The 22069-nt window shown below is 44.6% G+C and overlaps 1 protein-coding gene across 5 annotated transcripts in view; it reads left to right on the top strand.

Annotated features, from left to right (window-relative positions):
* The window catches only part of LOC124040009 (serine-rich coiled-coil domain-containing protein 2-like), an 88697-nt gene that overhangs the window by 47572 nt on the left and 19056 nt on the right, over positions 1 to 22069 (top strand). For 4 of the 5 annotated variants that reach the window (XM_046356700.1, XM_046356702.1, XM_046356705.1 and 1 more), the window contains 5 exons: positions 1440 to 1524; positions 2141 to 2303; positions 9622 to 9708; positions 11242 to 11328; positions 19001 to 19126. In XM_046356700.1, the coding sequence (XP_046212656.1) occupies positions 1440 to 1524; positions 2141 to 2303; positions 9622 to 9708; positions 11242 to 11328; positions 19001 to 19126 (548 nt within the window). The remainder of the gene's footprint in view (positions 1 to 1439; positions 1525 to 2140; positions 2304 to 9621; positions 9709 to 11241; positions 11329 to 19000; positions 19127 to 22069) is intronic. The other variant, XM_046356701.1, reaches the window with a different exon arrangement.

Here is a 22069-nt window from a genome sequence, read left to right as displayed (position 1 = left end):
TAAAAAATATATATATATATATATATATTCCGTGTCCATAGCAGTCTTGTTTTGAACCTTTTAAACGTGGGTGGAAGAAGAATGCATATTTTCAGAGAACCCAGACACAACAGATGCTTAAGGAATGCAGAGAGGGCTGTGTTCGTAGTTGCCTCAGTACTGACCCTCTATATATCTCTGGTAGCAGCATGTCAAGCTTGGGAGGATCAATTTGTTCTCTACCGCAGTCTCTCTTTTGCCATGTTTTCATCCCACTCAGATTTGCTTGGGAAGCTGTGCAGAGAGACTATTCTGGGGTAGACTATTCAAGGCTTCACTTGAAGTGTTCTGTTGTTTGCAGAGTTTCCTGTTGGCCTCTGTGTTAGTGAGACACCGCCAGATTGATGATACTGAGTCTCAGGCATCAGATTTGGTAATGTGCTCTTAGTTCAGATAGCTTTCTCGGCCCTGCTCTCAGCAGTCTGGAAACACTAGTTATATTGTACCTACATTAGTACCTTTTATGTTTATTTGTTTTTTTATGATGCTTTATAACCCCCTTTTCTCCCCAATTGGTAGCTAGTCTTGTCCTATCACTGTAACTCCCGTATGGACTCTGGAGTGGCGAAGGATCGAGAGCCCAATGTCCTCCGAAACACGGACCTGCCAAGCCGCACTGCTTCTCGACACACTGCTTGCTTAACCCGGAAGCCAGCCACACCAATGTGTCGGAGGAAACACCTAACAGCTGGGGACCGAAGTCGGCGTGCACTGCGCCCGGTCATAGGAGTCCCAAGAACGCGATGGGACAAGGACATCCCAGCCGGCCAAACCTTCCCCTAACCCGGACGATGCTGGGCCAATTGTGCACCGCCTCATGGGTCTTCCGGTTGCGGCTGGGCTGGCTGTGACACAGCACGGGATCGAACCCGCATCTGTAGTGACGCCTCTAGCACTGTGATGCAGTGCCTTAGACCACTGCACCACTCGGGAGGCCCTTAGTACTTTGAGCATGGGAGGAACTGAGGAAGAAAAGATGGCATCATTTCTTTAGTGTGTGTGGCTTGGAGATTGTGCGTGCACACTTGTTTGTGTGTGTGTGAGAGTCTGTCTCTGTATGCCAATGTGTGAGTGTGCTTACAGGTGTAGGATCTTAATTTGAGCCAGTTTTGTTTTCTACAGCAGGAAAATAATCCTGCAGCAACAGGAAATATGATTTTTTTTACATGGATTATAATTAATGGACATTGTTTTTGTAGGGGTTGAGAAACCTTTTAGTAAGAGAAAATCAAGTCTGAAATGTCAGTGGAAATTACAAACTTACATTACAAACTTTTTTTCTTTTTTTAAAATTACAAACTTTTTTTTACCTCAAATACGCGACAACTTGTAGAAGTTATCGTGTTATGGTCCTCATTTTGACTCCATGCCTTTGTCTCTGGTCTTGTCTCCTGTTGTAGATACTGATGGGATGTCCCATCTGGCCCTGTGGCGGAGACGGCAGCTCTGTTGGACTGTAGACGACCGACTCCACAGTGACAACATGTGAGCTGCTGGGGGCTTTCGGTTACATTTCTTTGTCACACACATCCTGACAGTCTCTGCCTTTTGCCCTCTGGTATTGAGAGTCAGGCTGGGAATTTCCATGGACCTCATAATTCGATATGGTCCTGATGCTTATATGCCGATGCGATATGTATTGCGATTCCATATACAGCACGATTCAATATGTACTGTGATTTGGTACTGTGTTTTTATTGCGATTCCGGTGTTCCAAACGTATTGCTCCTCTGCTGCCGTGACAAAATTATTTTGGGTGTTAAGTGCTCAAAACTTGTTGGAGAACTAGCTATAGGATGATAAATACCAGAGTTTTTAAGCAGGTACATACCGACTAGTGCTAGCTAACGTTAACATCCAAGCCAAAATCACAATACTCTACCTACGTCAATATGAGTTGTGTATGTGTGCACTACTGATGTGGGAGACAGCCACTCATCCCCTGGTAACCGGGTAACATGTCTCGTCCTCCTACCTGCCACTCACCTGTCCCAGGCTTCCTCCCGTGGGCACTCCGATTCACCCCCGTATCACGTGCAGTGACTCTCTCGCTCTCTGCCTGTCTCTCTCTATTTGTCTTTTTCCCCCTCTACCTCTCCAGTAGTGACTGTGTGTTCCAGACCTATGACGGGTACCAGAGTCAGGGCACAGGCTTGGCAGCCCCTCACCAGGCTGTGGAGCTGGATGAGCTGACACTGAAACACATGGCAGATGACTGCTGCTCTGTAAAGGCCCAGCTAGAACACCTGAAACTACTGCTGCAGGTCGGTCACACTCACACCATAACTCTGCTTCTGCTCCACTCATTCTGTGTAGATAGAACACAAGACTACATGATGGACAATACACTTGAATGCAAACAATCACACTATTTCCATGAATTGTTAGGATTCAAACACACTCACTCACTGATTTATACTATTCCTGTCTATTTGTGTCTGTACTGGAGGTGACTTCTACTGAGATCTACACTATATAAACAAAAGTATGTGGACACCCCTTCAAATGAGTGGATTTGGCTATTTCAGCCATACCCGGTGCTGACAGGTCTATAAAATCGAGCAAAAGTTTGGTGGAGGAAGAATAATGGTCTGGGGCTGTTTTTCATGGGTCGTGCTAGGCCCCTTAGTTCCAGTGAAGGGAAATCTTAACGCTATACCATACAATGACATTCTATACAATTCTGTGCTTCCAACTTTGTGGCAACAGTTTGGGATGAATTGGAACACATCAGTGCCCGACCTCACTAACGCTCTTGTGTTATGAATGGAATCAAGTCCCTGCACAAGTCCCTTCTAACATCTAGTGGAAAGCCTTCCCAGAAGAGTAGAGGCTGTTAGAGCAGCAAATGGGGGACCAACTCCATATTAATGAACATGATTTTGAAATTAGATGTTTGACGAGCAGGTGTCCACATACTTTTGGTCATGTTGTGTACTTTGAGAGTATTATGATCCTTTGTAAATGGATCGTTACACTCCAAAAGGCAGCGACTTGGTGGAACTTTGATATAACCAAATGTTTGCTTTCTGTCGTAAAGAGCACGCATTCAACTTCATTAAAAAAAGCATGCTGTGAAGTACGATGATGTACGATATGAAGTAATAGGTTTGCCGATTTCATCTGAAATCAGCCAGAAATCCCTTTGTGACTGGGGGAATGGAAGCTGCTTATGTGCAACAGGGGTGTGGCAATTGAATGCAAGCTTCACAAAGAAATGTAAACCGTTAAAACATTTCTAGCCAGGGACTACTGAATAGTGCAGCGGTCTAAGGCACTGCATGGCAGTGGTTGAAGCATGACTGCCGACCCGAGTTCGATCCCGGGCTTGTGTCGCAGCCCCGCAAATGTCCTTGTCCCATCGCACTCTAGCGACTCCTTGACGCGGGCCCGGGCTCGTGTTGTACTGTTTCCACCGACACATTGTTGCAGCTGGCTTCCAGGTTAAGTGAGCAGTGTGTCAAGAAGCAGTGCAGCTTGGCGGGGTCATGTTTCAGAGGACGCATGGCTCTCGACCTTCGCCTCTCCAGAGTCCGTAAACGGGAGTTGCAGCGATGGGAGAAGACTGTAACTACCAATTGTGTAGAATAAGGGGCAAAAAGGCTAGAAATGTTTTTTATTTTATTTATATCATTGTCTATCTATGGGAATAGAGAAAGGATACCTAGTCATTTGCACAACTGAATGCATTCGACCAAAATGTTTCTACTGCATTTAACCCAACCCCTCTGAATCAGAGAGGCATGGGGGGCTGCCTTAATTGACGTCCACGTCATCAAACTCTATTTTCACGTCATCCAACAAATGTAAACGCTTTGCTAAACAGCATTGCCACTTGATTGGAACTGGTCCTTCGGTCAGTTTTACATGAAAATAGAGCTCTTTGGCCATGCACACCAATTGTGGGTTTGGCGTCGAAATGTGCAGAGCAGAAAAGAACCCCATACCTACTGTAAAACGTTTCGAAAAGGGCTCAGTGCCGTTATCCTCGCAAGGTGAGCCATTGAAAGGTATTGGAAACAGGGCTGTCAATAATTTTGACCCCTACCTTTTTTGAGAGAAATATACATGCATACAGTATTACCAACAGAGCACACAAAGGGTGCCATTTCTTTTTAAACATATATTTAACATGTATACAGTACTAGTCAAAAGTTTAGACACCTATTCATTCAAGGGTTTTTATTTTTATTTTGACTGTTTTCGACATTGTAGAATAATAACACATGGAATCATGTAGTAACCAAAAAAGTGTTTCTATATTTGAGATTATTCAAAGTAGCCACGTCTTGCCTTGATGACAGCTTTACACATGCTTAGCATTCTCTCAACCAGCTTCACCTGGAATGCGTTTCCAACTGTCATGAAGGAGTTCCCACATGTTCAGCACTTGTTGGCTGCAATCGGGTGATTGTGGAGGCCAGGTAATCTGATGCAGCACTCCATCACTCTCCTTGGTCAAATAGCCCTTACACAACCTGGTGTTGTGTTGGGTCATTGTCCTGTTGAAAAACAAATGACAGTCCCTCTTAGTGCAAACCAGATGGGATGGCGTATCGCTGCAGAATGCTGTGGTTTCCATGCAGAGTGTGCCTTGAATTCTAAATAAATCACTGACAGTGTCACCAGCAAAGCACCATCACACCACCACCTCCATGCTTCACGGTGGGAACCACACATGCAGAGATAATCCATTCACCTACTCTGCGTCTCAAAGACGGGAGCGTTTGGAACCAAAAATCTCAAATTTGGACTCCAGACCAAAAGACAGATTTCCACCTGTCTAATGTCCATTGCTCATGTTTCTTTGCCCAAGCAAGTCTCCATCTTATTGGTGTCCTTTAGTATTGGTTTCTTTGTAGAAATTCGACCATGAAGACCTGATTCACGCAGTCTACTCTGAACAGTTGATGTTGAGATGTCGGTTACTCGTACTCTGTGAAGCATTTATTTGGGCTGCAATTTCTGAGGCTTCTAACTCTAATGAATTTATCCTCTGGCGGTCCTCATGAGAGCCAGTTTCATCATAGCACTTGATGGTTTTTGCGACTGCACTTGAGGAACCTTTCAAAGTTCTTGAAATTTTCCAGATTCACTGACCTTCATGTCTTAAAGTATTGATGTACTGTCGTTTCTTGCCATAATATGGAGTTGGTCTTTTACCAAATATCTTCTGTATACCAACACAACTGATTGGCTCAAATGCATTAAAAAGGAAATAAATTCCACAAGGCACACCTGTTAATTGGAATGCTGGTTGGTTGAATGAAGCTGGTTGAGAGAATGCCAATAGTGTGCAAAGCTGTGATCAAGGCAAAGAGTGGCTACTTTGAAGAATTTCAAATATAAAATATATTTAATTTAACACTTTTTTGGGGTTACTACATTATTCCATATGTTATTTCATAGTTTTGATGTCTTCACTATTCTGCAATGTAGAAAATAGTAAAAATAAAGAAAAACCCTTGTATGAGTTGGTGTCAACTTTTGACTGGTACTGTATATATTGTTAAACCAAATCTATTTCTTAAGAGTAATCGTATTAGTATAAAATAATATACTTTAAAAGAAATGTTGAGCATACAGTATACCAAGTGTATTAATAGGGCATTGGGGCACCACGAGCCAGAACTGCTTCAATGCTTCTTGGCATAGATCCTACAAGGGTGTCAATTTCGGACCCCGTTGTATTTTGATGAGAGAGATCCAGGCTGTAACTATTATCATCTGTGCATTATCAACCATGTTCCTATTGATTGGTAATTCATCCCCCGCTCCCCCGTAGTACCCGGAGAAAGCAGGGGGGCAAATGATGTATGCGTCCCAAATGGCATCCTATTCCATATGTAGTGCACTACCTTTGACCAGCAGTGCACTATATACAATGTCTTCAGAAAGTATTCATAACCCTTGACTTATTCCACATTTTGTCACAGCCTGAATTCAAAATGGATTAAATAGATTTAACATTTGTATCTCACCCATCTACACAGAATACACCATAATGACAAAGTTGAAAGAAGTTTTTTTGAAATTGTTGCTTATTTTTTGGGCAATGAAATACAGAAATATCTCATTTACATAAGTATGCACACCCCTGAGTCAATACATGTTAGATTCACCTTTTCCAGCGATTTACAGCTGTGAGTCTTTTTGGGTAAGCGTTCCACACCTGGATTGTACAATATTTGCACATTTTCTTTTCTTTTTTAAATTCTGCAGGCGCTGTGGAGTTTGTTGTTGATCATTGCTGAGTGGACTAGATACAGTTTTGAATTAAATCGCCTTTTTCAAGCCGTTTTAATTCAAAACTGTATCTAGTCCACTCAGGAACGAACATTCAACATCCTCTTGGTAAGAAACTCCAATGTATATTTGGCCTTGTATACTAGGTTATTGTCCTGCTGAAAGGTGAATTTGTCTCCCAGTGTCTGTTGGAAAGCAGACTGAACCAAGTCAAATGCTGCCTGTGCTTAGCTCTATTCTGTTTATTTTTATCCCCCCCAAAATCTCATTGCCAATAACTAACAAACTTCTCCGTAACATGATGCAGCCACCACCATGCTTGAAAATATGAAGACTTGAACTCCGTGATGTGTTGTTGGATTTTCCCCAAACACAACACTGTGTTCATTTTTAAAAAACTTTTTATTTTATTTATTTTTTTACTTTAGTGCCTTATTTCAAACAGGATGCATGTTTTAAAATATTTCATTCTGTACAGGCTTCCTTCTTTTCACTCTGTCAATTAAGTTAGTATTGTGGAGAAACTGCAATGTTGTTGATCCATCCTTGGTTTTCTCCTTTGACAGCCATTTAAACTCTCTTACAGTTTTTAGGTGCCCTTTGCGAGGCACTGGAAAACGTCCCTGGTCTTTATGCTCGAAACTGTGTTTGAAATTCACTGCTCGACTGAAGGGACCTTACAATTGTCGGTATGTGTGAAGTACAGAGACGAGGTAGTTGTTCAAAAAGTCATGTTAAACACTAGTATTCCACATAGAGTCCATGCAACGTATGTGACTTGTTAAGCACATTTTTGCTCTTAAATGTATTTAGGTTTGCCATAACAAGGGGTTGCTGACTCAAGACATTTCAGCTTTTAATGTTTTATTCATTTGTAAAAATGTACTAAAACAATGACTTTGATATTGTGTCACTGGCCTACACACAACGACCCACAATCTCAATTTAACCCATTTTTAAAAATTCAGGCTGTAACAACCAAATGTGGAATAAGTCGAGGGGTGTGAATACTTTCTGAGAGCACTGTTGGAAATAGGGTTCCATTTGGGATGCAGATACTGTTTTGGACATATCTGCGGTGTTAAGTTGGGACATAGTATCTCAGCCTGTAAATAGGGTTCCATTTGGGATGCAGATACTGTTTTGTACATATCTGTGGTGTTAAGTTGGGACATAGTATCTCAGCCAGGGAGTTTAGGAGGAGAGTGACTGGCCACCAACATCTTCTGTGACATTTGGGGATCTTGTCCCTACGCTGTGTATAACAGTAGGCTCACTACAGTAACAACTGTTCAAAAGTAGTGCATTATATAGGGGATAGGGTGCCATTTGAGACTATTCCAAGGACCACAGCCTGATAGCAGGGCTACTGCCCTCCTATCATTGATATATCTTTGCATCAAAACAGTGATTGTTCTTGTCCCACTGCAGTCCCGCAGGGCTATTGTCAACACTCGCATCATAGATTTACACGGCCCCATCCATGTCCCACAGACAATTATTATCTTGTGTGACAATCTGACAGAATCAATGATGAAAGCAGCCGATTTCCCCAACGCTCCAGCCACGATATCCAAGGCTGTGGTGAGATTTCGGATGCCGCTAAAGGCTAATGCGTCTCTGTCGGCAAGGGACGGGAGATAAATGTGGTGGCGATCGGAGGCGTCTGATTTGCGCGAGGCTGTTATTGGTTGACGCGCGGCTTGTTTTCTGGCCTACCGTTGAAAGCGCCTGTGGCGAGCAACGGGGAGCCAGAAGAGGAGACAGTGTGTACATTCCAAATGGCACCCTATTCCCTACATGGTGCACTACTTTTGACCTGGGCCCTATGACCCCTGGTCAAAAGTAGGGCACTATATAGGGAAAAGGGTGCCATTTGAAACAGCCCGTCTCTGATGGGAGCTGGACTGGACACACTGACTAGACAAATATTGGTGTGGATTTCATTGATCTTTTATTTTTACAGGCCCTTGCCTGTAGATTTGATTCTTCTTATTGTGTTCTTTTAACATTTCTCCCTCCTCGACATATGTCTCCCAATTTATAGAAATATCATGATCTGGGTGGTGTCTGTGTCTACATGTCTGCAACGAATAAACCCCTTGTCTAAGGGTTCCATGTCACGATTACAAATCTAATGTTCATCAGATCTCTGATCCAAAAACCTCCAAACTGAGTTCCGTTCGTGGACGCTGGGCAGTGTGGTCCAACTGAAAAGCAGCTTAGAGACTCCCTCCCATCTATGCTCTGGGATGACACAACCCCTGGTAGACTTTTTCCACACTGATTCCTCTCATGATGCGAAATCGTCCTCTTCTCCACAGCTCCGTCACACGTTTAGTAGCGCTAGTGGGTTGTTGAAATGTGGATTGTGTGACAATTTGTGTCAGAATAGCGTTCTTGAAAGCCTGATTTGACATAAAGAGCACTTTGAATGTAGCGACTGTAGCCCATGTGTCATTACTCATGCACTATTTCTTCCTGACCTCTCTGTTGGTTCAAATGTTGCCATGGAAATGGCACAATCTCAATGTTAATGCAAAGAGGAACGATAACCTTGCGTCCCTAGACATCAAGACTTCTTAAAAGAACAATTGAAAGCGAGGAATGGTTTAGTGTAGGCATTAGGCCTATTTTGTAATTCATGTAAGAGCTTACGGCTGATCATTGGTTTCTTCATAGAAATATAAGGGATAAAAAACAAAGTTCTGTGAACTGCTATTAACTGATATTTTTGCTTGAGCTGCTATTAAAAAAGAGGGTTATAGAAAAAGGCCATTGTCGTGGTAGGAACATACGGAAATCTCAGTGATCAACTGACGTCATTTTCACGGCTCTATCAAACTGAGGGTGTTCTCTAAAAATGGCCCCTGTCACTGTGTTAAATTGCACTTGATGCCTTCAAACTGCTGGCCCTCGCTAGCTCACTGAGCAGTGTGTGAGCACTCTGAGTGCTTTTGTTAGCTTGACAAGCTAAAACCACTCCTGGCATCGTTTGGCCCGACCAGGGGGTGGATTGAAGGCGGTAGGAGATTTGGAGGGTTAATTCAGTTCAGTGTGTAAGAGTCACGAAGATATAAAACGCAGCTATGATAATGTTGGGTTACAGTTCCTGTTGTTGGCGAGCCAGCCTTTAGCCTTCTGTTATAAGCCCTGCCACAGCCAAACACTGGCTCTTTATACCAAAAAAAAGAGTGCTCAAAGGTATATGGTAGTTGGCCAACATGAATATGACATTCTAGTCATATTTAACAGACACGCTCTCTCTGACATCTGAGTTATCCGGCAATTCACAAGCCTAACATGAGCCATGTATGTTTTGGTGTTCTTGTATAGATGGAGGATGGTAGTGATATGGACGACACTCTGATTCTGGATACCTTGAGTCCAGAATCCAGACGGGACCCAATTCAAGCTCGACAGGTAAGAGCCACTGTTTAACACCACACACACACGCACACACACACACACACACAGTAGTAGGAAGTGTGCTGTCAAACAAACCCCGTGTAGACAGTGGATTATGCCCATGTTATAGATGTTTGTCCAAGGCCCTGTTTGTCCTCGTGTTTTCAGTGCCCATCTTCTGTTTGTGTTCACATGGCCTGAGCGCTTTGGTTTGTTTTCCTTCTTGTTGTTTGTGTGCATACCCTGTTTTTGTCCGCTGTACGTTCTCCATTCTCAGGTTATCTTTGTTGCCGTGTCAGCTCTAGGTCTGTTTGTGTGTGTGTGTGTATGCTTGTTTGCCAGGCATATTACGTTTTTTGAACCTGGAATCCAATTTCCTGTTATTGTGTGTGTTTATTGTGCGTGTTTGCAATTGACTGTGTGTTCGGGGGCACATTGCTTCTTTTTTTACCTTTTTTTAATCTCTTGAAGGAGTCAAGTGTTCCTTCTCCTCTCGACATCACAATGGCCAAGTCTCAACCTCCTCCTGACCTAACCTGTAAACACTGCAAACCTGTGTACAGCTGGGCCAATGTTCTCTGGCTCTTCCAGCTTAGCCTTGCTCTCCCAGCATGTCTGTCTGGGGCAGGGGAGGAGGAGGGGGGAGATTAACCACCCTGAACCACAAAGACATTAAGGACCCTAACAACCTGGCAGAGCCCAAACCCACACCTCTCATCTCTATCCCTGAAAGCAAGCAGAGCCCTGCTGTACGATAGCATTGACATGGATGGTGAAGGCTCCAAAATGGGATCACCCTGAGTGCTGTCCATATTCTCTAGCATGCACTGTCACACAGAGAAGGGGGCATTGGCGCCAGCAGGCATTTACAATGCATTTCTGCATTAAATTGTATAGCCATTTATACACACATTTTTTTCGGCCACGCAGGGACTGTGTGTGATTGTCTGGGCCGGAGTGCATGGAGTTTAGGGACCGGTGGAAGGGAGTGGGTAGCGGCCGGGCCAGAGGGAGCCCGGCTGGGCTGGGAACGCATCAGTATGCAGCGTGTCTTTCTGCTCTTAGGGTTCCCGCTCTGCGTTTGGCTGAGGCCCATTAAAGCTGCAGGGTACCTCCATGGCACTGAGCCTCTGATGTGCTGCCTTTGCCCACGGACCGAGCTTATCATCACTCTCTCCCATCCCGACAGGTGTTTTGGATTCTCATTCGAGGGCATGTCCCCTTCTCCGTCGTCTTCTAGCTTTCCAAACATGCGCGCGCTCTCTCTCTCGCTCTCGCATTCACTGGCTCTCTCCATCTCTCCCTCCTGCAGGGAGACTTCACAGCCAGGTTCATGGTTTGTGACTCTGGCCCATGATCGGCTGATCGACCTCCCCCTTATTCCGTGCTATCCTCTGGATGAATTCACAAATTGGATTCTGGCTCAGATCTTGGCAGCCCTGCGGTGGACGGGTGGAGATGAGTCAGGAATAGAAATGTGTGTTTAAGGCCGTTAGGGGTCAAATAAATCCGTGCGGCTGTACTGAACTGTCTTTGTTTGTGTTATAGGTGGAGGAGCTGTTGAAGGAGGTGCAGGAGCTGAGAGAGGAGCTGAGGAGTAAAGACCGGACCATTTCTCTGCTGACCCAGCAGTTGGTATGAGCTTATTATTGTACAAATGTTGACGCCGGAAGTGCAAACTCTATTTCATCGCAGTGCACTTCCGCAGCTCCGACTTCCAACCTTTCTCACCCCGTTTTCATGTCACTCTTCTAGCTAGTCGCTACCACTGTGACCCATGCGCAGTAAGTGTTGTCAAACCCTAGGATTTTACCATCCTCTTCCAAACCCACAGCCACTTCAGCCAGATCACCCATTATAAAAGACAATATTCGACGTCCATCTGTCTGAGGACATTTGGATATGACTTGGAAACCGGCCACTAGGGGCAACAGTGAGCGCTGTTATCTTCAAGTAGGTTTCTGTTTTTCTCGGGTGTTGTGGGCTGGGATGGCGGATGGGCGTAAGCATCTGCCTCTGATTCCAAAGTTTGCAAGTTCGAATCCAGCAATAGAAAGTCATTTTTGATATTTTTGTTTTAAGCCTATCCCAAACCGTTCAGAGTTGATGCCTAACCTTAAGAATTCTGAGTTAATGCCTAAACTTAATCTTAAACACTTTGAATTTTGACGTTTGAGAAACATGGATGACCGTCTAATTCTGACGTGAGAGCATGTTGGCCACTTATAGATCCAGCCACAGAGTGACATGTCCGCTCCTAGTAGTCTATAAGGCTCTCCTCTGCCATCCACTCACTGTGGGGATCATGAAGTAACTATGGGCTGCATAGGGCCAAACTGGGTCTATCCCGGGGCTGGTTCTGAGTCTGGGTGAAGACTTGAGAACTACAGGAGCAGCTTCTCATGTTACTTTGGACCTAGTGTGGGAGAGAGCTGTACTTGTTTCCATGCCTGGATGTGTCTTCCAGGGCCTGAGCCACTCCAGCTAACTGTTACTGCCCCGGAGGTAGAGTGGGAAGAGGGCTATCATTATCGGACCTGTCCTGTGTGGGTAGTGTGGCTCTTACTCTGTGGGTAGATCTGTGAAATTACACTTCACCTTGCTTGGAATAATGTCTCTCATTGTGGCTCTCTTATCCTCTCTCTCTCTCGCTGTTGTCAGTTTCTCTGTCTCTCTACACTGAGTATTGAAAACAGCTCTTTCCATGACATACTGTAGACTGACCAGGTGAATCCAGGTAAAAGCTATGATTCCTTATTGATCCCACTTGATAAACCCACTTCAATCAGTGGAGATGAAGGGGAGGATAGATATTTAAGCGATGAAACATGTGTTGTGTATGTGTGCCATTCAGAGGGTGAATAGACAAACTATTTAAGAGCTTTTGAACAGGCTGTGGAAGTCTGTGTCAACTGCAACGCTGCTGGGTTTCCCGTGTGTGTCAAGAATGGCCCACCACCCAAAAGGACGTCCAGCCAACGTGACACAACTGTGGGAAGCATTGGAGTCAACATGGGCCAGCATCCCTGTGGAACGCTTTTCGTGTCCGTGTCAAGTTTCAACTGAACAACACGCTTGAATAGTCTGCCCCTGACCATGCAACACTTGTGCAACTCAATATTAGGAAGGTGTTCCTACCGTTTGGCAAACACTGAGTATCTTTCTCTTTTTCTCGGTCTCTCTATCTCTCTGGGATCTTTTCCAGCTCCCATGCCTGATCAAACTGAATGAAAATGAACGTTGAGCTTCTGTAAATGTCTTATTGATTGAGACTTACTGCTTTAATTAGACGTTTATTTATTGATTCCCCCTCCCCCCCTCCACCCACACTTTGTTAATTTCATGGTGCTGTTTTGATGCTCTTTACATGTTATTTGTTAAACTTTTTTTCACGCCTTGTGATTAACATTGCAACATTGCGTCCCGAAGTAGCTACTGCATCATGTGACTCCAGACTCTGTATCATCCAGTTATTTACCAGCATCATTTCAAGTACCCTGAAATCTACCTTTTACATGACCATATCACAGATATGCTATTTAAGTTGAATGATCTACCTTCTGTTTTGATATCATCTTCTCTCTACAACCCTACTTCAAGCCGTGCATTCGTATTGTTAGGGAGTGGATCAGCTTTAATATTGCAGATTGATTGATGCTTCCATCAGTATAATTGTCTGCATCATTTCCAATCCTCTGTTTTTATTTTTTTATTTTTTATTCTATTTTTGTTTTTGTAACTATGTCAAATATATATTTTCCCCTAAACCTACCATACCTCCCCTAATTGGAGTAAACTAATGGACAACTTTATTTTATTTTATTGAATATCCGAAACATACAATATAGTTGCAGTGAAGCCGCTCAACAACTACACCACACCGGTTATCCAACAGACTCCCATTCAGAGCGACACACAGAAGCATCCAGGGTCAACGCCCTGCTTAAGGGCACCTCGACAGATGTCCCGCCAGGCCAAAAAAACAGAGACCCGAACTCTCCAAGACCCCCCCCCCCACACACAGTTCCCCAATAGCTGTCCCTCAACCATTCGAGACCCCCCCCCCTCCAAGAAAAAAATGAATGCAATGAATTCCAATCCCCACCCCCAAGAACCCCCAATGCATCAACAACCAAGAAAATAAACTAAAGAGAAAAAGGAAAACCGCAAACAACAATGCAAGAAAAAAAAGGACATCAAGGACAACTGAAATCCTAACAGCAATGCCAACTGTATATGTTTGAATGCATGTCTGGCACTACATACGTACGTGTGTGTGTGTGTGTGTGTGTGTGTGTGTGTGTGTGTGTGTGTGTGTGTGTGTGTGTGTGTGTGTGTGTGTGTGTGTGTGTGTGTGTGTGTGTGTGTGTGTGTGTGTGTGTGTGTGTGTGTGTGTGTGTGTGTGTGTGTGTGTGTGTGTGTGTGTGTGCGTGCGTGTGTGTGTGCGTGCGTGCGCGTACAAACACCTGCACGGCATCAGCCTCAGGAAAACCGGCATTAGCTGAAAAAATCACTACTCAAACGTTTTATTATGTTTTATTTTGACTTCTCTTTGACCATCATTCGATCTCCCGCACAGCGACTCCACTCCCACTTGTTTCCAATTGCACATCCCACCTATCTCTGCTGGACACCCTCTTCGGAATTCCACTCAACATATATATCTTTCAACTATTCCGTGAGATTTAACGTATCATTTCAATCTGTCTAATCGAATGTAATCTGCTACAACTCTTAGGCTTCTACTTCCTGCTTTAACATACTATATACATTTTATGGACACAGTTTACAATAGTGATCTCTTGTTGGAGTGTAGGGCCTGATCAGCCTGGAGAGAAGCACCATGGTCTTGAGCGGATGCGAGCTTCAGGAAGCCAGTGGACGGAGGAGCGGGGTGACGTGAGAGAACTGGGAGGAGGATTAGGACCTGGTGTGAGGCAGGGTCGTACTCTGCGGATGTTGTAGAGCATGAACCTAGATGTTGGTTGAGAACGACAGGGTGTTGTCCAGGATCACGCCAAGGTTCTTAGCGCTCTGGGAGGAGGACACAATGGAGTCCCATCCTTCAGCTCCACTCAACCCCTCCCATCTATCTCAGAACACATGCAGTTCTGATTTCTATTTGCCATATATTTTTCAACTGTGCTGTGATGTTTCACAAAGTCCTGAACATTTCTATTCAACCTATTGTAAATTTAAAGACACAATAACGCTTGGCAAAAAATGTATTATTAATCGATTTGACGATGACTTTTTAAATCACCCAGCAGTGCTATTTGCAGAGTTCGCTCCAGGTAAATGTTGCCATTCCTGAACCTGCGACCAAAAACAAGCTAAGTATGGACAGTACCAAAACAAATGATCTAAGGATTCTGTCTCGTCACAGCAAAATCTGCAGAGCTGGGATGATTGTATTCCCCATATACAGTGCCTTTGGAAAGTATTAAGAGTTTCTCCACATTTTGTTAGGTTGTAGCCTTATTCTAAAATGTATGAAATAGTTTTTTTGCCCCTGATGAATCGAAACACAATACACCATAATGACAATGCAAACCTATAAGCTTGGCACACCTGTATTTGGGGAGTTTCTCCCATTCTTCTCTACAGATCCTCTCAAGTTCTGTCAGGTTGGATGGGGAGTGTTTGCTGCACAGCTATTTTCAGGTCTTTCCAGAGATGTTCAAATCTGGGCTCTGGCTGGGCCCCTCAAGGACATTCAGAGACTTGTCCCGAAGCCACTCCTGCATTGTCTTAGCTGTGCTTATGAGACACCTTTGCTATGAGACTCAAAATTGAGGTCAGCTGCATCCTGTTTCCATTGATAATTATTGATGTTTCTACAACTTGATTGGAGTCCACCTGTGGTACGTTAAATTGATTGGAAATTATTTGGAAAGGCACACACCTGTCTAATTATGGTCCCTGAGTTGACTGTGCATGTCAGAGCAAAAACCAAGCCATGAGGTGGAAGGAATTGTCCGTAGAGCTCTGAGACAGGATTGCGCCGAGGCACAAATCTGGAGAAGCGTTTCAAAAGATGTCTGCAGCATTGAAGGTCCCCAAGAACACAGTGGCCTCCATCATTCTTAAATGGAAGAAGTTTGGAATCACCAAAACTCTCCCTAGAGCTGGCCGCCAGGCCAACTGAACAATCTGAGGAGAAGGGCCTTGGTCGAGGAGGTGACCAAGAACCCAATGGTCACTCTGACAGAGCTCCAGAGTTCCTCTGTGGAGATAGGAGATTCTTCCAGAAGGACAACCATCTCTGCAGCATTCCAACAATCATGCCTTTATGATAGAGTGGACAGATGGAAGATACTCCTCAGTAAATTACATCCGCTTGGAGTTTGCCAAAAGGCACTTAAAGGACTCTGACCATGAATCAAGACTTTCTGGTGTGATGAAATCAATTGAGTCTTTTGCCTGAATGCCAAGCGTCACATCTGGAGGAAACCTGGCACCATCCCTACGGTGAAGCATGGTGGTGGCAGCATCATGTTGTGGGGTTGTTTTTCAGCGGCAGGGACTGGGTGAAGATGAACAGCGCAAAGTTCAGAGATCCTTGGTGAAAACCTGCTCCTGAGCACTCAGGACCTCAGAATGGGGTGAAGGTTCACTTTCCAACAGGACAACGACCCTAAGTACACAGCCAAGACGACGCAGGAGTGGCGTCGGGACAAGTCTCAATGTCCTTGAGTGGCCCAGCCAGAGCCAGAGCCCGAGCTTGAACCCGATCCAACAACTCTGGAGAGGCCTGAAAATGGCTGCGCAGCGACGCTCCCCATCCAACCTGACAGAGCTTGAGAGGATCTGCAGAGAAGAATGGGAGAAACTCTTCAAATACAGGTGTGCCAAGTTTGTAGCGTAACACCCAAGAAGACTCAAAACTGTAATCTCTGCCAAAGGTGCTTCAACAAATTACTGAATAAAGGGTCTGAATACTTATGTTTCCATTTTTTTTATTTTAATACATTTGCAAAAATAACTAAACAGTTTTTGCTTTGTCATTATAGGGTACTGTGTGTAGATTAAGGTGGGGGGGGGGGTTGTAAGGTTCTAATGTAACAAAATGTGGAAAATATCGAGTGGTCTGAATACTTTCCGAATGCACCATATATTATGTCTAAAAAAAAGTAAGTTATAATTTATTCTGTCCTGATTTTAAAAGCCATGCATTCCTAGCAACAAAGTTCCATAGACCATTTATTGATACATGATTTAAGGCTAATATTCTTTATTACTAGAATCAGCCTTGATGCATGATTCAGGCCCAGAGGAGCTGTTGATGCAGCAGTGGAGATTCATTACACAGCTCTCTCTTTCCTGCTAATTTCACCTTTTTGATGTTGAACCAGCTTATCAACCAACAGAGCACCGTTTTTATTTCAGGGAATCATGTTGGAATCCTGTTGGTGTATTTCAGCATGCCATAGCTGATATTCTTTATGGCTGGAATCAGCCCGGATGCATGATTCCAGGTCCAGAGGAGCTGTGGAGGCAACAGGGGGATTCATTATTATTTCTTCACCACAGGAACACACCTCTCGCTCTCCTACTTTCTCTCCTGCTAATATCACATTTGAAGTTGAACTAGCGTATCGATCAAAATAGAGCAATGTTTTATTTCAGGGACTCATCCTCCTGTTGGTAGTATGCAGACACAACGGGGAGTTGGAGCCTGGACAGACCCTGATTTGGTAGGGCTTGTAGTCCTCTCCTTTACAATAACACGTACACTGTTTTAATAGTTCAATCATTTCTGGGAGAGTTTCCACCCTCTGCTAAGCGCCACAGTGATTGAAACGTTGCTATTCATTGTGGAAGCATTCAAACACTTGCGCCTCATACTGTAGGGCAGCGGCATCAAACTCATTCCATGGAGGGCCTTTTGTCCTCTTTATTTTATTATTATTATTTGTGTCCGATTTTAAGATCTCCACGACCAGGTGAGAGGAGTTCCTAACTAATCAATGCCCTTAATTGATCAATCAAGTGCAAGTGAAAACCGGCACCCCCTTGGCCCTCCGCGGAATGAGTTTGATACCCGTGCCGTAGTGTCTCTGATGTGCATACTCTCTTTACTGTTTGTGAAAGGGTTTGCTTTTGTGAAAGAATATGGCTGTTTTAAGATGGTTATGTTGTATGGTGCTTTCAGTCCTCCCACTAGCTTTAAGAGTGGAGCGTCCGTCAGTCTCCGCTTGCATTTCCTGGAGTCTATAAGTCCTTAAGAGGCCTATAATTGTTTGCGTAGGTAATTGTATGCATGTAATCAGAACGATGAGAGTGACGTATGGGGATGAAAGGTTGTGTGTGTGTGTGTGTTTTAAAAAGAGCCCTGGGGTTTTGAAGAATGCTTGAACGAGTACAAACACAAAGCTAGTCTGTCCGGTCCTAGAATAGGTAATGGAAGATGAGGGAGTCCTGAGAGAGAACACTGCTACCGTACCGGTACACGATGATTTAGAGTGGCTGTGGCTTCGGCGTCTCAACTGTCCTCTGTGTGTGCCGTCTGCGTGTTAGTCTGCATCTGCTTTTCTGTGTGTGTGTTTGTGTCATACTCGGGCCACAGCCAAAGGCCACCCTTGCTCTCCTCTCCTCTGAGGTTGTGAGATGGAGAACATTGCAGGGTTTCATTTGTCTTCTGGGCTGTGGGGTGTTTTCTTTGGGTAATAAAACGGCTGTTGTTGTAGGCTTGTTTCGAGTGGGGGACCAGTGGCCATTGCAGAAGGGTCCATACTGCTCATTGCTCCTGAGTGTCCCTGGCCTAAACAGAGGGCTAGAGACCGGCATAGTATGAGCGTACACAATGAAGCCGACACACTCATTGCAGTTTATGGCCTTGTTACACTTCTACTATAAATGTTATGAAAGGTCTCACATTTTGTTTTTATGATATTTTATATGATCGCTCATATTTTTTTCTAGCCCTGATTTGGGTGTTTGTTTGTCATCTTGTCCCCAACACCCTGGTCATTAAAGAAGTACTCCGACAGATAATTAGGATTTTAGGAATCTTAATTCTTGTAATTAAAAATGTTTATTTACACACATGCAACCAACTCAAAACACACACACACAGCACCGGCAACAACTTCAGTTTGCAATGAACCAATAGGCCTACATGATTGACCTGAATGATATTGTATTGGTATCTGTGTGTAGCTTCAACTGAATGACTCTCTTGAATAGGCGACCCCTGAAACTCCATTCGGAACTAACAAACAACATGATTGAACTGAATGACAGTGTGTTAGTGTCTATGTGAAGTTTCAACTGAATGAAGTGTGTGTCTCTCTCTCTTAATTAGGCTGTTCCTGTCAAGGCCACGAGATGCCACTGCCAGCAGTACAGTCCACCTGGAAGAGATGTGGAAAGAGTGACGGTGACCTACCATGACAAGGCCACACAGACTCCACCATGGAGGGGACATGCTGTGAGTGCTGCTTCCTGTATGTCTCAGAGAGAGAGTGAGCGAGTGTCCATCCCACTGTCATGTCCTGGTCATATTTACTGTTGAGCACTTGACTTTTGACAGTTTTTCTTGTTTGATTCTCACCGTGCAAGTGTTCTCTATTCCAAGTCATAGCTCTGTAGGAGCTGTGAAACGTTTATAGCCGTTTTAAAGCTTTATAACATATATACGGTACCTTCGGCAGTGTTCAGACCTATTGACTTTTTCCACATTTTGTTACAGCCTTATTTAAAAATGTATTACATAGTTGTTTCCCCTCAATCTACACACAATGACAAAGCAAAAACGTTTTTTTTAGAATTATTTTCTTAAACTGAAATATCACATTTACATTATTATTCAGGCCCTTTACTCAGTATTTTGTTGACGTACCTTTGGTAGAGATTGTAGATGACACTAAAAGCTTGGCACACCTGTATTTGGTGTTATTCCCATTTCGCTCAGCAGAGCCTCTCAAGCTCTCAGGTTGGATGGGGAGCATTGCTGCGCAGCTATTTTCAGGTCTCTCTAAAGATGTTCGATCGGGTATAAGTCCGGGCTCTGGCTGGGGCCACTCAAGGACATTCAGATACTTGTCCCACAGCCACTCCTGTGTTGTCTTGGCTGTGTGCTTAGGGTTGTTGCCCTGTTGGAAGGTGAACCTTCACCCCAGTCTGAGGTCCTGAGCTCTCTGCAGCAGGTTTTCATCAAAGATTTGCCTTTATTTGGCTTCGTTCATCATTGCCTTGATCCTGACTAGATTCCCAGTCCCTGCCGCTGAAAAACATCCCCACAGTATGATGTCACCGTAGGGATGATGCCAGGTTTCCTCCAGACGTGACGCTTGGCATTGAGGCCAAATAGTTAAATTTAGGTTTCATCAGACTTGTTTCTCTTTGTCTGAGAGGCTTTTGGTGCCTTTTGACAAACTCCAAGCGGGCTGTCATGTGCCTTTCACTGAAGAGTGGCTTCCGTCTGGCCACTCTACCATAAAGGCCTAATTGGTGGGGTGCTGCAGAAATGGATGTCCTTCTGGAAGGTTCTCCCATCTCCACAGAGGAACTCTGGAGCTCTGTCAGATTGACCATCGGCTTCTTGGTCACCTCCCTGACCAAGGCCCTTCTCCTCCTATTGCTCAGTTTGGCAGGGCGGCCAGCTCTGGTAAGAGTTTGGTGGTTCTTCCTTTTAAGAATGAGGGAGGCCACTGTGTTCTTTGACCTACAATGCTGCAGACATTTTTCGGTACCCTTTCTCAGATCTGTGCCTCAACATAATCCTGTCTTGGAGCTCTACGGACAATTCCTTTGACCACATGGCTTGATTTTTGCTCTGACATGCACTGTCAACTCTGAGACCTTTATATAGACAGGTGTGCACCTTTCTAAATCTTGTCCAATCAATTGAATTTACCTCAAGTAGACTCCAATCAAGTCATAGAAACATCTCAAGGATGATCAATGGAAACAGGATGCAGCTGAGCTCAATTTTGTGTCTCATAGCAAAGGCTCTGAATAAAAATCCCAAAATCTTTTTTCACGTTGTCGTTATGCGGTATTGTGTGTAGCTTGCTGAGGATTTATTTTTATTTAATACATTTTAGAATAAGGCTGTAATGTAACAAAATATGGAGAAAGCCAAGAGGTCTGAATACTTTCCCGAAGGCACTGTATAACTTTATACAGTAGCTGCTGGAGGACCCCTAATAGTGACTTAGCTTGGTAGGTGTCATCTTTTTACTCTGGCTCTGGTCAAGCCAAGCAGCCAGGAGTCTCTGGCCTCTGCCACTTGGACAGACGGCATGTTCCAACAGTAAGGCAGCCTGGGGGCCTGTTGGAGCAGGATGTTGCGTGGGCTGAACAATGCCAGTTTAGAGGGATGACTGGGCCCATGGGCCCCCCTTGCTCCTGTCTCCTAAGCAGCCTGCCAGTGTGTTTGGCTGCGTAGTGGCCTGCCTATCTGGTACACTACTGCTATCTTTCTGGTCCTGTGTAGCTCAATTGGTAGAGCATGGCGCTTGTAACGCCAGGGTAGTGGGTTCGATCCCTGGGACCACCCATACGTAGAATGTATGCACACATGACTGTAAGTCGCTTTGGATAAAAGCGTCTGCTAAATGGCATATATTATTTTCTGTGTTCTCTGATGAAACAGGGCCTCAGCCCTCCCTGGGCAGCATAAATCACAGGACTATCACTAATGACAAACAATAAATTCATATCCAGGGGGTTGGCTGCCCTTTAGTTTGCTTGGCCCAAATAAACCAAGGGCACCTCCAAGCCCAGCGCAGAACAAAGTAGCACCGTCAATAACATGGAAATGGTGGTGGACAGGCTTGTTGGGTTAAGCAGCTTTAGATTTAAAAAAGGCGGCTCCGCTTGAAATATGCGCAGCACAGGGGTCTCATTTTTACACCTTGCCAAAGGACACCAGCATATCGGCATATACCGGTGAGAGGCGCCATGAGGTGGGAGACATGGTGCTCAGTCATCGACACGCACACCCGGTGGCGGCGCACTTCTGGTCACGTTTGTATCCCGCCATGATTTGGATTCATTCACCCGCCTGCTTTGCGGTTTTGGTGTGGAAGGGAAACTGTAGGAAAATTGGTTCGGTTCAGATTTACAGCTTGGGTTTGTACTTCACCTGAAGAAGGTAACGAACAAGTTGTACCTGGTTGTGTGCAGGGAGTGGGGTGATGGAGGGGACGGGGGTGGGCTTTGGTGCTGGGACTAGGGCAGGAAACATGCGTTTCCGGGGTGGAGGAGGAGATAAGAGGACGGGCGAGGCTGTGGTGGAGTTCACCAAGGCACATACCTTACGCCACTCTAATTTGAATTCGCCAGCGTTCAGATGTTCAGACACACAAGTGCCCATCAGCAAACAGATAAGTCAGGTGCCACCGAAATGAAAGCCTTTCCCGTCGTC

This window comes from Oncorhynchus gorbuscha, linkage group LG07 (assembly GCF_021184085.1).
Source record: "Oncorhynchus gorbuscha isolate QuinsamMale2020 ecotype Even-year linkage group LG07, OgorEven_v1.0, whole genome shotgun sequence".
Classification (NCBI taxonomy): domain Eukaryota; kingdom Metazoa; phylum Chordata; class Actinopteri; order Salmoniformes; family Salmonidae; genus Oncorhynchus; species Oncorhynchus gorbuscha.
The sequence above is the reverse complement of the archived record's forward strand: the minus strand, read 5'-3'. Positions and strand labels throughout refer to the sequence as shown.